The sequence below is a fragment of the Hemitrygon akajei genome, chromosome 12 (genome assembly GCF_048418815.1).
Source record: "Hemitrygon akajei chromosome 12, sHemAka1.3, whole genome shotgun sequence".
NCBI lineage: Eukaryota > Metazoa > Chordata > Chondrichthyes > Myliobatiformes > Dasyatidae > Hemitrygon > Hemitrygon akajei.
In genome coordinates this window covers 57,184,655-57,199,870 of record NC_133135.1, presented here as the reverse complement: position 1 = coordinate 57,199,870, position 15,216 = coordinate 57,184,655, and the positions used below count along the sequence as shown (strand labels likewise).

General features: G+C 38.5%; 1 protein-coding gene across 9 annotated transcripts in view; it reads left to right on the top strand.

Moving 5' to 3' along the window:
- The first annotated feature begins 840 nt into the window (after positions 1-840).
- sgip1a (SH3GL interacting endocytic adaptor 1a) overlaps positions 841-15,216 on the top strand; it is a 172,336-nt gene continuing 157,960 nt past the window's right edge. For 6 of the 9 annotated variants that reach the window (XM_073063167.1, XM_073063169.1, XM_073063161.1 and 3 more), the window contains exons 1-2: positions 1,376-1,546; positions 1,828-1,872. In XM_073063167.1, coding sequence (XP_072919268.1) covers positions 1,423-1,546; positions 1,828-1,872 — 169 coding nt within the window. In that variant the 5' untranslated portion in view covers positions 1,376-1,422. Of the gene's footprint in view, positions 1,166-1,374; positions 1,547-1,827; positions 1,873-15,216 lie in introns of those variants that run through there. The other 3 variants (XM_073063163.1, XM_073063168.1, XM_073063160.1) reach the window with 3 other exon arrangements.

Below are 15,216 nucleotides of genomic sequence, written 5' to 3'. Positions count from 1 at the left end.
TTGTGCAACTTCCCCTCTTCCCCCCCCCCCCCCCCCAACTCCTTATTCTGACAATTTCCGCCTTGCGTTCCAGTTCTGGTGAAGGGCCTCAGCCTGAAATGCCAACAGGTTGTTCCCCTCTATAGCTGCTGTCTGTCTTGCTGAGCTCCTCCAGCACTTTGTATGTGTCACAAAGAAATAAGAGCAGAACTGAAGATAAATTTGGTCCAGCGACCATAGGAAAACATGATGCAAATGAAGATACAAAGCCACGTGAAGTATTTGTACTGAGAAAGCCAGGTAGAGGGGAGGATGACTGCATTCAGCACCTACCTTGCTGATCAAATTTGTAAATTAAATATATATTATTTATACCTGTATTTCCTTAATTGACAGGAGTTTTTGCCAATGCACAAGCTTAAAAATTTTCAAGGTTCCAGATAAGTGCATTTTAGAGAAAAAACATTATTGATTTCAACACAAATGTTTTCAAAGGTTAGGTGGCAATGCAAACTGAATTATTATGGAAAAATAGAAGACGGAATGCTCCAAAAGATCTGTCTGTGTTTATTCAGTAGGAGACATATGTGTCAGTCAGCTGTCAATATTCTCTCTTTATGTACGTTCATGCATACACTCTAATTAATTCAGTTTCCCACTGTGTCCTACCATTATGAATTTTCCCACACAAATTCCTGCTGCTTCGTCTGCTTATGCTGATTCTTTTACCCTTTATATCGGGTTCCTTCATGGCACATTATTTTCAAGTTTTTCGCTAAGCAGTTTGGGAGGATTTTTTTTCTCCATGATCCTTCTGGGGATAATTGTTTATGATGTGACGTCAGTGGGATTGATCTCTTTTCAATGGCACAGAGAGCGAGAGGAGAGAGGGAGGGAGAGAGAGAGAGAGAGAAGGGGAGGAACAAGCAGAAATGTGCAGCAGCTTTCTGACAAAAGGACACAAGCATTAACTGGCTGATTAACACGAGAACAACACTATAGCTTAATTATTGATATTCAGCTTTGGGAATGATATAAATGCTGAAGGGAAGAGGCTCTTTACTTGCATATTTTTGGATGCTCAGCTGATAGTGAAGGCTTCTACATGCGTCTGACAGTGCTGATTATTAATCTGATCTGCCTGGCGACCCAAGTAGGATTATAAAACGGTGAAGTGCGTCACAAGGTATATGGACTGTGTGTGTGTGTGTGTGTGTGTGTGTGTGTGTGTGTGTGTGTGTGTGTGTGTGTGTGTGTGTGTGTGTGTGTGTGTGTCTGTCTGTCTGCTGGATGTTTGTGTCAGTGTGTGTATGTGTGTTTCTTTCTGTGTGTGTGTGTGTGTGTGTGTGTGTGTGTGTGTGTGTGTGTGTGTGTGTGTGTGTGTGTGTGTGTGTGTGTGTGTGTCTGTCTGTCTGTCTGCTGGATGTTTGTGTCAGTGTGTGTATGTGTGTTTCTTTCTGTGTGTGTGTGTGTGTGTGCGCGCGTCTGTCTGTCTGCTGGATGTTTGTGTCGGTGTGTGCAAATCAGAGAAAGGTGGGGAGGTGGCTTTTTCCTGTGTTCCCAAAAGGTATTGTGTCAGTTGATGGCAACCATGTGATTAGCAACAGAGCTACAGCAATTGGCTGAACCCAGCAGTTGTGTAGAGCACAGCAAGCTTCCTCTCCCTGTCTTTTATCAGCATCATTCTGTGAACCTGCTGCTGACAGCATTTGTGGCATCCATGGCCTGTACACGCACCATTTCAGTTCCATTTTGGCATCCGCAATAGCTAGGAGTTGATGCTGATCTTCATTCATTCCTGTTGAATTCATATGTGATAACTGGCCGCTGCTTTCCTGTGTCTTTCAGGACCTTTGGAGATTAAGGAATGCAATTCTGCCACCATGATGGAAGGTAAGCTTCAATCCTATGTAATATTTTAAGCCTGCCTTGTGAATTAGCTGAGCAGAAGTAAGCAAACGAAGGGCTTTCATTCAAACAGACAATGCCATGAGAGATCATGCATTCATATTTCTAATTCATTCCGTGGCTATGCACTGCTTTCTATTGTGCTTTAGGCAGCAACTAAAAGCAAATGACCCTTATGGGTCCTTGAAACACTTGATGTCCTCCAGTTATCTTTTATGTACCTATTTCTGAGGGATTTTTATTGCCTATAAGGAAATTTAACAAGGTTGCTTTAGCAGTGACATCATTAAAGCCTCAAGATTATCGAGATTATTGTGGACAAATACATTTCTGGATGAAAATAATTGATGAATTATGATTAATTATAAATTGTACCTCTGATTTAAACAAAGAGCACGATAGTTCCAAATTTAAGTACATCTTGCAATGAATTAGAAGTTGTGTAAGCACTTAATGTAGTGATACTTGCATTAAGGCATAGAACATTTGTATATTATGAGTGGAGAAAATCAGTCTTGTGTGGCAATGATAAGATTCATTGCATAAGATGAAGTATCTGCAACCACTATATTCAGTCTGCCCACTGTCCAAAATCATACTTTTTATATTAATCTAAACTCTCTGACCATATTAATTTGAATGATGCAACCAATAAGATTACTTTTTCATCAGTCATGCTCATTTTCAGCCTGATTCCGGTTAACCATGGCAACAGTGAATTAACAGAAATGAAGGTTCTCCAAACCTTTCGTTAGGACTGTTTGAATATTGAAAATTTAGTGGCCATGTCTGTGCGATGCATCGAGGGTTGGGTGTACATAATAGCTTTAAGTTTTATTTGTGGAGTAGCAGAGATTAGCTAGATTGGTGCTGTGGTATGTTATAAACAGGAAATGAATATCTTCTGCAGCCCTTAATAACTAGCTTCGTTCATTTTGATCAGATTCAATATAAAGTAGCTTCTGATAAAAATAGAAGAAGCTGTGGTTTGATTTTCTGTCCAGTCTTTTGTTTTATGCAGGCAAATATTCAACATTTTACTTGGATTTTTAAACATGAATTTTAAATTTAATCATTGGTAAAAAATATCAAACATATATTACTGGAAGGGTAAACATGTTGAAGTAAAGTTAATTAATAGAGCATTGGAAAATACGGACTGAGATTGCTCGCCACATTTTGAAATGAAATATCATTAATGTGACAAAACATTCTGGTCCTTTTGGAAATTGAACTTCTAAGGAGCCCTGAAGAAAATATCCTGTAGCATGTCAGACCAGATGATATCTCATTTGGCATAAGGCATCAGTTGCAAAGTGCTGGTTTATTTGAAGAGCTCTGTGTAACATTGATGTAAATCTATGTAACCCATTCATTACTGTATTATGTGCTTTTCATTCAAATGGATGAAAAGTTTCAATACCCACTATCAATGGTTTGGTGAGGAAAATGGATTCATGCCACAGCTTTACTTTTTCTGCCTAAAATTAAACTCAAAATAACTTCTAAAGAAAGAGTTGTGGGAGGGAAATTCTGAACTTTCAATAGATGGTTAATTAACTAGCTGAGATTGATAGCTGTTCTTACAGAGTGGGATCTAGGCTACAGGGCCACATTTCCTGTAACTCCCCATAAGCTGAACCACTGCACGGTTTGAGTCTTTTTCTCAAGTTTTAATTTACAGTAAATGTAGGTGCCTGTTTTGTTTGATAACACATTCTACAATTTTTTTTCAATTAAACAAAAAATAGTTAAAACATCTGCATGTAACTTTTGTCCATTTCCTGGACAGTGTTATGGTGGAATGAATCAGTCACTCACCAATTTTCACAGGGTTCTGCTGCACATGAGTGATCAGCTTTGAAAGATCACCACCCAGCTGGTAAAACTGCAGAAAGGCACATTCTCTGATATACTGCAGTCATATGCCAAGACATTCAATTTAAAATCAGCAATTTTCAATGTGTTCATGATCTATTCGTGTTCATGAACTCTAGGCTTCTCGGGGATTTCATTTGGAACGTGAAGCATTTATTGAATAGGTCAACACTTAAAATTGCATTTCTTCTTTCTATGAACTTTTTGTTGGATATCTTGGTGGAATGAACATACAGGTATATCCATCATGTCAAGGCAACCAGGTCATTGGTCCTGTAGGTATGTCTGATATGACTAAAGGGACAGGCCATTCATCAACACGTCTTTTCTACCATTTGATGTATTATGATTTTGCCATTAAATTTGTCACTACAATCCTTTCATATCAATGCTTGTAAAAATTAGTCGACTGCAGATTTAGATTTATTAATTGAGGCAGCATCTACAGTTTTTGTGAGAAGATTTCCACTCCTCTACCATCTTTTGAGTAAAGTATAACACATTTAAGTACTTAATAAGTGCTGAATGTTCCTTTTTATCCTGAGCCTGAGTCTGAGGCCTCTGCGGTCAGAGTTCACCATGAATATTGCGTCCTAATTGTATAGATATGCAAGCCTCGGCAGTACGATATGGAGAGTAAGCCATATTATCCATTGCTGTGATAAAGCAGCATCTCCACAATAGATACACACTGATAACAGGAAAAAGAGGAGGCCACTGAGACCCTAGAGATGAGATTGTGTCTGTAGCTACCTCCATTTGCCTGCCTTATCTCCAAGTCCTTAATATCATTGTGTTCCAAAAGAAAATACAATCATCATACATGAAGTTATTAATTAGGCTGGACAACAGCACCTATTTGTAGAGAAAAAGTGCCATGCTTCCATGATTTCTTATATAGGGAAATACTAAGTTTGTGATTATGTCCATTTGAATCTTCACCAATAGAAAGAGACAGAAATCCATTCTTTGGATAAGAACCTTCTTAAATCACCTCATGTACTTTACTTCTGGGAACGCAATCCTAGTTTACATATCCTTTCTTGGAGCCCTGATCACATTTCGTTGTGACGTTGCTGCACGTTTCCCAAGGCCCGTCAATGAGTTTGATGCAGAGATTCCCATGTCTTTTCATACCAGGCAATAAAGCAGAATTGTCATTTAGTGCGAGCGCTGAATGGCTTTGTGTTTCGTGGCAGTTTTCAGCAGCTTGGTTCTGGATTGAAAAATGCCAGAGCATGGAATCAACAGGGAAACATGTTCCATCTGGCAAATGGAGTCACCACTGAACCATTAGACGAGGAGTATTCTAAGGATGGGCAATCTGCTCTCCTGATTCATAAGGGAGATTAAAGACAAAATCATTTTGATACTTCCAGTTTAAAGAAACGTGCCTAAAATTTGAACTTCATTCTTTTTTGATGCACTGAATGCATTTCACACTAAGTAATAGCCATTTAGGACTCTATTCTGCAATAAAACACAACACTGATACAATTCACCTTTATAGAATCATTAAGGTGGTTTGCATCTTTTCATGGTAACTGTGTCTGCACTCGTGCTGATGGCAGCACACTACATGCAGCCACCACATCATTCCTGCTGGGTAATAAGTCAATGCCATGAAGTACACTCTTTAAGGCAGCCACAGGGCAGCTATGTACTGTAGGGAAGGGAAAACGGGGTGACTGGAGGGCGGAACTCGTCTTCAGACTGCCTGACCGCAGCCAGATCTCACCCACTATGATCCTTCCCACACATTTCTTTCTCTGCCCTAAGCATTGCCAAAGTCACTACTAGACAGAGACAGAGAGAAGAAGCACGGATCTGTGCAGTTTAAAGATGCTGCTAGCTCGCACACACAAGCAACTGATCTGCCACTGAAGCAGACCTGTCATCATGACACAGGCAAAAAGGAAGGGAAGAACATCTTTGTTCCATCAGGGACACCTCAATTTTCATGTAGTGGGCAAGTTAGAGTGTGCTTTGCTCATTTTTTAAACAATGAGTGAAAAGTACGAATTAGAAGTTACATTTTTGCACCAGTTTCAGTCATTATTGAGCAATTTATTTTATATGCCTTGAGAAAGTCATCTCATGCATGAATTATGCTGAGGGAATAACATGAACACTGAGATGAATCACAATTTCTCAATCTAATTTCCCAATGTTGGGATCAGAAATAGCTGCAATCCTATTAAGGTTCGTGTAAATGATTATTATGCACATTTCACATTTAAAAAGCTAGCATAAGTAGGCCCAGGTTCTAAACAAAAATATTTACTCAGAACAAGTTTCAAGGCAAAAATTAAAGTCAGGGTAAATATTAAACATGGTTATCTAACTTCAAAATTATTGTAAATAATTGGAACAAGTCTGAGAAATTTGTCGATTACTTTTGTCATATTGTTTAAGTGTGTTAGTTCAGCTAAAATTTTTCAAGTTAGCAAAAAATTCTTTAAATCTTTTACTGACATTAACATCACAAGGGGCTAATTCTAATTTTTAGTTTGCAAAATATTGAAACATCATTGATCAAGATGTTATGAAGGCTTCTGGAATTGAAACATTTCTGGAACTTAAAAAGGTTTTACTTTTTAAATAGTCTTTCCTCCCAATGACTAACTTCTTCCAGCTCTATAATTCATCTGCCCACCCACCTGTAAACTTTTTCTCCTCCATTCTGCTTATCTGCACACCTCTGATTTCAGAGAATCTTAAATCATAGAACCTTACAGCACATGAACTGGCTCTTTAGGTCTGTTTCATTCATGCAAATCATGATGCTTTTCTATGCTAATCTTATTTGCCTTCTGTCTGCCTTTCCTTTCAATTCTTTTTAGACAATGTATTTATGTCTGTCTCCTCCATCTCCTCTGACTGCTCATCCTAGATATACGGCACATTCCAAATGCACAGCACACTTTGTGTGTAAAATGTACCCCTCAGATCTCCTTAAAATTCTCCCTTTCTGCCTTAAACTTGTACCTTCTTGTTCTAGACTTCCCTGCCCTTGGGAAAACACTCTGAGCCTCTGTCCTATCTATGCACCTTCTAACTGTTTAAACCTTCACAAAGTGACTTCTCAGCCTTCTCCATTCTTGGGGAATAAACTCAGCCTATCCAAACTCCCCTTTTAACTATTATCCTCCATTTTAGGTAATGTCCTAGTGAATCTCCACAGCTACCAGAATCAGAATCAGATGTATTATTAGTTACATATATCATGGCATCAGTACAGTACAAGATGACTGTTAATTATGATACAATATAAAATGAATAAATAGTGTTAAAGGGTAATAGTGAGGTAGTGTTCATGGGTGCATTGACCATTCAGAAATCTGATGGTGGAGGGGAAGAAGCTGTCCCTAAATTGTTGAGTGTGTATCTGCAGACTTCTCCCGGAGGTAGTAATGACAAGAGGGCATGTCCTGGGTGGTGAGAACACTTAATGGTGGATGTTGCATTCTTGAGACACAATCTTTTGCAGATTTCCTCAGCGATGGGGAGGCTTGTTCCCATGATGGATCTGGCCGAGTCTACAAACCTCTGCAGCCTCTTACAATCCTGTGCATCAGATCATCAGACCAGCACACCATTTCCTTTTTGTAAAGTGGGGACCAGAATTGTACAAAATACTCCATGTGCCATGTAACCAATATTTTGTACACTACAACATGATGTCCCAACTCGTATACATTCTGCTTTACCCCATGAAGGCAAGGACACAGAATGCCTCTTCCACCTGTTTCAAAGTGTTATGGACTTGTACTCCAATGTATCTGTGACATCAGTACTCATAAGGTCCCTGCCATTTACTTTATACATCCTATCATAATTTCACCTGCCAAAGTGTCTTGCCAGTGGTGACTGTGCGTTCACTCGTCTGGCTCCCGAGAATCACCAACCTAAACCTTTCACTTGTCTCTCCTTCCTTGGATGATGGGCTTTAAATTCCTCCCATTAAGTCAAACATCTAGCTAGCTTTCCAAATGGATTGTGTCAATTTATGCTAGATTACACTCCTGTGATGAACCTTGAAACAGCTCGCAGTGTTAAAGGTGCAACAAAAATGCAATGTGTTCATCTCATCAGGATTCTACATCGCTTTGTAGAAATTTGAACATAAAAATGAGATACTCTGAATAAGTGATGCAACAATCCTTAAGTACCATTTTTGTTTACATAGTTCATTATTCCTCCTTTCCTCAAATACTCATTTAAAAGGTTACATAGGTCTCTATATCAATCACTAACTCCAGCAGAGCAGTTCACATCTCACGTTCCTCTCTCCTCTGTACTAAGTATCCTGCATTTAATCTTCTACATTCCACCATTCTAAAATCTTTCACCTGCAGGCAGAATTTCATATTTTTTAGCATGTCCCATTCATTCATAATCCGAAACACCTTTAACAGACTATTTCATGATTTTCCTCTTGCTCATCATCAGTTCTTCCTGATAAGTTGCATTACCAGAAAGCTGTTAGGTTTACGGGGATAGATGGAATTGCTGAAAGGCTTCTGCTCTCAATGCAGTTATTTGTTATGCTAATTGGATCTAGAATTTATTTGGTTAGGGGTATTTTTAGACAAGGAATTAGTTTAGTGAAGCTTTTTATTAGTTGAGGTTAGGAAGAGCGGAAGAGCCAAGCACCCTTCTTGTAATTCTCTGCTGACTGCTGTATGATATTCCACTCCATTCTGTGTCAGAAAACAAAACTGAAGAGCTTACCAAGCACTCGTGCAAACTAATTCTTTTGAAATACAATTGGAATTACTGTAAAGACTTTCCAGTTTGTGCTTCAGTACAGAACCCATTAAAGATAGAAAGTTCATCTAAAATATCTAAAGGTAACTGCAATACATCACAGAAACCAGATTCTGAGGGGCAAAAACAAATAACAGGCAGCTGTTATTAAATGAAAAAGGTTAACTAGTTGCATTACAACAATCTTTGCAAGGATTTTGATTGTATAACTCTTTGGAACACAGATATACGAGGATGTCAAAGCTAATGTTCACTTTCGAATCATTCACACACACTCTTTAAGATTCAGGAGCTTGATCGTGATTGCACTGTATGTGATAGCCAAGTGCTTCTTGTACTCAAGTACAAAATGCTGAAAATACTCAGCAGGTCAGGCTGCACTTGTGGGAAGAGTAACACAATGGGCATATTAGGTGAAAGACCCTTTGTCAAAACAGGGAATGAGACAAAAGATGCTTGTTAACCTGCAGAGAGAATTGGGGAAGCGGAACGTCTCTGATAAGATAAAACCAGGGGAAAAGCTGTAAGCAGGGTTACACAGTCAATGAGTAATTGTGAGCTGTCAGAGAGTGAGTCGTACACAAAAGGATATAGGAATATGAAATGTAGAGCAAGAGCAAGAAAACATGCCCAGCAGATGAGGATGTGCATTCCCTCCACTCTCAGAAGAAAACAGAAAAATAAAATACGATAACAAACAGCTCAGATGATATTACAGAGTGACAATTGATCATGACAGAAATCAAACTGTAAAATTCCATATTAAGTTGAGAAGTTAAGCTACAACATGCCGATACAGAAGATGAGGTGCTGTTCCTCAAGCTCATTGGAACAGTTCAGGAGACCACAGACCAATAGGTTGGAGTGGGAGGGTCAATTACAGTTAAAGATGTTGGAAAGCTCAGAACATACAGACTGAACACAGGTTTTGCACAGAAGGATCACCCAGTTTATTTCTTGTACTGCTCTAGAGCAAACAGAGGAGAAAGCAAAATCTGGCCAGGCTTTGGTGAGCAGGTTGCAGGAAAGAGAGAAAAAATAACTTTACAGTGCAATTTTCTCTTGGGAGCACAAGGCAACAGTTTAAAATATTTCATTTAAAAAGCTTTATCAGTGTGCATATCACAATCAAGAGAAAACCTGTAGATGCTGGAAATCCAAGCAACATAGATAAGATACTGGAGGAACTCTGCAGACCAGGCAGCATCTCTGGAAAAGAGTGCAGTTGACATTTCGGACTGAGACCCTTCACCAGGACTTGGCCCAAAACGTCAGCTGTTCTCTTTTCCATCGATGCTGCCAGGCCTGCTGAGTCCCTCCAGCATTCTGCTTGTGTTGCTCGGAATGCATATATTAGCTACTCTACCAAGCCAACAGAGTATGTCAAGTGAGTCCATTGAAATCATTGTCACCTTTTCCCAGAATTACCAAATTCCTGTTTACTGTATATCACACTCAACTGAGATGTCTTTGGTTCTTCCTATATCAAGATAAAAGAGATTTCTGATGCAAATAGCCTGCGTCGTGTCTCTGTGCTTGGTTTATAATAAGTAAGACAATTTCTGCGTACTAGTGAATGACAATTCCATTCCACAAACTTTAATCATAACCTATTTCTTCATTTGTCTTTTATGAATAGTTGTCATGTTTTTTCCTGTTTCCTAAATTCAAACAAATCATCTGTGAATATAATTTCTCCTTCTTAACCTAACTTCACTTTGGAGCTTAAAATCTTCCTTTGTTTTTCATTCCTTTTTACAATACTTAAGTATTTACAGTATAAAACTATATAGAGTTTTACTTAGAATCCACATCATGTAAACTAGCATCTGATCAATATAGACATGACATGGGGCTCTTCCAATTCTCCTCATATTTGAACGCTTCCAATAATTAAAAGAATTGTTTGTTCTAAACATGTGTTTCCAAATTATTAGACATTTTAAAAAATCATTTAAAATTTTAAAATATATATATGTTAATCACTTAAAATATTAGGAGTTTAAACAATTAGGAGATCTGGGCATTATATCTGAAACTTTGACTAATTTCTATAGATGTGTGGTGGAGAATATTTTGACTACCTTCATCACAGCCTGGTATGGAAGCATCATTGCCCTTGAATGGAAAATCTTCCAAAAAGTGGTGGATGTGGCACAGTCCATCACAGGTAAAACCCTCCCCAGCATTGAGCGCATCTACACGAAACGGTATCGCAGTAAAGCAGCATCCACCAGCAGGGACCCCTGCACCCTAGACAGGCTGTCTTCTCACTGTTCAGGAAGAAGGTACAGTAGTCTCAGGACTCACACCACCCAGTTCAGGAACAGTTATTACTCCTCAACCATCAGGGTCTCGAACCGCAGGAGATAACTTTACTTAATTCCATTTGCTCCATCATTGAAATGTTCCCACAACCTTTGGATTCACTTTCAAGGAATCTTCATCTCATGTTTGCGATATTTATTATTTATTTATTTATTATTACCCTTTCTTTTTTATTTATTTGCTGTTTGTTGTCTTTTGCACATTGGTTGAATGCCAAAGTTGGTGTGGTCTTTCATTGAAATAGCTGGTATTTCCTAGAAATTTCAGACTAGTAACTTTTGGTTATAGAAATGTATCAACAATTTTCTAAACAAGGAAGGTTTTGGCTGAGAAGACTGCCAATATTCTTTCAGCTTTGTGATGAAGCTTATCTTGCAAGTTGCCCACCCACATGAAGTATTTGAGTCATAGCAGGATCTCACTGCAACAGATGGAACCAGTGTCTCCTTGCAGTTTACAAAATGATTCAGTTTTGAGCAAAAGGAAAATATAATGGTATTAAGAAAGTTGGTTAAAACTGTTTCTAATGATTTTAAACTGAAGTAAAACTTATATTGTAGGTATAATTGGCCAATTGTGTAATGGCCGAACTTGAAATGCTGGCCACCAGGTTCAGGAACAATTATTACCCCTTAACCATCAGGCTCTTGAACCAGAAGAAATAACTTCATTCAACTTCACTCGTCCTAAAACTGACCTGTTCTCACAACCTATAGACTTACTTCAAGGACCTTTCATCTCATGTTCTTGATATTTATTGATTATTTATTTATTATTATGTTTTCTGCTTGTATTTGCACTTTGTTGTCTATTGTACCTTGGTTATGCGTCTGTCTTGTTATGGGCAATCTTTCGTTTGGTCTACCGTGTTTCTTTGTATTTACTGTGAATGCCCACAAGAAAATGATTCTCTGAGTCGTATATGATGACATATATGTACTTTGATTATAAATTTACTTCAAACTTTAAACATTGAAACCTGTCCCACACAATCTCAGAAGGATCTGTAGAACCCAGTGTGCCTGTGCCTCTTCAAGGCAGTATGAATGTGTATGGGCCACTGGCAACATTAAGACATGAAAATTCCACATCCTACCTCATCATGGCCTTGCACATTATTGTCTACCTATGCTGAACCCTCCCTGCAATGGTGACACTCTATTCTGCATTCTGTTATTCCTTTTCTCTTATACTTCCTCAGTTTACTGATGTGATGAAATGATCTGTAAGGATGGCATTCAAAGCAGTTTTTCTCTGTACTTCGGTACATACGACAATAATAAACCAGTTCCCATTCCATTGCCATTTAAGGGAACTGAGTACCTGACTGGAACTCTTAAACCATTGCTTCAGTTACAGCAATCCCAAGGGTACAGCAATGAGAGCAGCTAATTTCTTAGGGTCGCATTGGTTGCACTATTTTGACAACTGACGGGTGAAACTGGCAGCAGCATTAGGATTTTCTACACTTGCATGGTATAAAGTGTCAATCGCAAAGTTGCTATGAGAAATTCAGTTCTCCTCTACAGATACACTGCTTATGGTATTCTCCAACAAAAACAGGAAAAGGCAGTCGATGACATGAACAAGTTTATCTCATTGTAAAATATCTCAGAAATCATATCTGATGTTGTATGAGATCTAAGCTTTAGTATCAAGTAATAATTACTGCTTAACAAGTTCTCCAGTTGTAAAAAAGAAACATGTTTTGTAATACCCTTAGGCAAATATTTCAAATGACATTATAAGGTACATTAATTTTACATCTCATAAAGTAAAAAGCATTATAGTTTTAATAGGTTTAGGACAAATTGGCTTATTCCTCAAACATATGTGTGTATTTCAATCTTTATTTGCTATTCAGTAAAATGATTAAATAGTTGCTTAAAAAGCTGCATGATAACATCACAGCTGCAGACAGCAGGGAACTCTTCTAACTTCTGCTTTTCAGAAGCAGATGTCAGAAAAGGGAAGTTCTAAAGTTTGGCTCTATTGAGCACAATGCCTAGATTTTGAGTACCTCAATGGTATATACAAAATGAGAAAAGTTCTTCCTCTTTATTTTAAGTTATAATCAAATGTTTTGTCATTTATTTTGAACGCTCCTCCTTCAATGTAAATTTTATCTCATTATAATCCTGTGATGTAAAGTAGGACCCATTTTACAAAGTCAAAAGTACAGTCTCATTGTAAGTTGTTGAAAACAAAACTCAATAGTCTAAACTGAATAAGTATTTTGCATTGGTCTTCATTATGGAAGACACTAGCAATATGGTGGAAGTTCCAAGTGTCAAGGGTCACAAAGTGTGTGAAGTTACCATAACTAGAGAGAAGGTTCTTGAGAAACTGAAAGGTCTGAAGGAAGGTAACTCACCTGGACCAATGGTGTACACCCCAGGGTTCTGAAAGAGGTGGCTGAAGAGATCATGGAGGCATTACTCTTCAAGAAGGGAGAGAGGCAGAAGGCCAGTTAGTCTGACCTTAGTGTTTGGGAAGATGTTGGAGTCGATTACTAAGATTGAAGTCTCAGGATACTTGGAAGCTAATGATAAAATAGGCCATAGTCAGCATAGTTTCCTCAAGGGAAAATCTTCTCTGACAAATCTGTTGGAATTCATTGAAGAAATAACAATCAGGGTAGACAAAGGAGAATTGGTTGATGTTGTGTACGTTGCCTATAAAAAGTATTCCCCCACCCCACCCCTGGAAGTTTTCATGTTGTATTGTTTTACACATTGAATCACAATGGATTTAAATTTGGTCTTTTTGGCACTGATAAACAGAAAAATATTCCGTCGTATCAAAGTGAGAACAGATCTCTACAAAGTGATCTAAATTAATTACAAATAATTACACAAAATATCTGATTGAATAAGTATTCACCCCCTTTCGGTCAGTATTTAGTAGATGCAGCTTTGACAGCAATTACAGCCTTGAGTCTGTGTGGATAGGTTTCTTACAGCTTTGCACATCTGGACTCTGCAATTTTTCTCCATTCTTCTTTATAAAACTGCTCAAACTCTATCAGATTGCATGGGATTGTGAGTGAACAGCTCTTTTCAAGTCCAGCCACAAATTCTCAATTGGATTAAGGTCTGGACTCTGACTTGGCCACTCCAGGACATTAACTTTGTTGTTTTTAAGCTATTCCTGTATAACTTTGGCTTTTTGCTTGTGGTCATTGTCTTGCTGGAAAACAAACCTCCAATTTCCTGGTAGTTTGCTGCATTCATTTTACCCTCTACCTTCACAAGCCTTCCAGGGCCTGCTGCAGTGAAGCAGCCACCACCATGCTTCATGGTAGGGATGGTGTGCAGTTTTAGGCTTACTCCAAACATAGCGTTTAGTCTGATGGCCAAAAAGCTCAATGTTGGTTTTCTCAGACCATAGAACCTTCTTCCAGCTGACTTCAGAGTCTCCCTCATGCTTTTTGGGAACTCTAGCCAAGATTTCATGTGAGTTTTTCCAACAGTGGCTTTCTCTTTGCTACTCTCCCATAAAGCTACAACTGGTGAAGCACCCAGGCAGCAGTTGTTGTTTGCGTAGTCTCTCCCATCTCAGCCACTGAAGCTTGTAGCTCGTCCAGAGCTGTCATAGCGCTCTTGGTAGCCTCCCTAACTAGTCCCTTTCTTGCCTGGTCACTTGGTTTTTGAGGATGGCCTACTCTAGGCAGATTTACAGCTTTGCTGTATTCTTGATGACTGACTTAACTGTACACCAAGGGATATTCAATGACATAGAAATTTTCTATCCACCTCCTGACTTGTGATTTTCACTAACTTTTTGTGGAGTTGCTTCGAGTGTTCTTTTGTCTTCATGGTGTAGTTTTTGCCAGGATACTGACTCACCAGCAGTTGACCCTTCCAGATACAGGTGTATTTTTACCAGTCAATTGAAACACCTTGACTGCACACAGGTCTCCAAAAACAGATCTCCATTTAACTAATTATGCGACTTCCAAAACCAATTGCCTGCACCAGATTTGGTGTGTCATATTAAAGGGGTGAATGTTTATGCAATCAATTATTTTGTGTTTTATATTTATAATTAATTTAGATCACTTTATAGAGATCTGTTTTCACTTTGACACAAAGGAGACTTTTTCTGTTGATCGGTGTCAAAAAATGCCAAATTAAATCCACTGTGCTTCAATGTTGTAAAACAATAAAACATGAAAACTTCCAACGGGGTGAATACTTTTTATAGGCACTGTACTTGGATTTTCAGAAGGCCTTTGACAAGGTGCCACATTGAGGATGCTTAACAAGCTATGAGCCCATGGTATTACAGTAAAGATTGTAGCTTGGATAAAGCAGTGGCTGATAGGCAGGATGCAAAGAGTGGGAGTAAAGG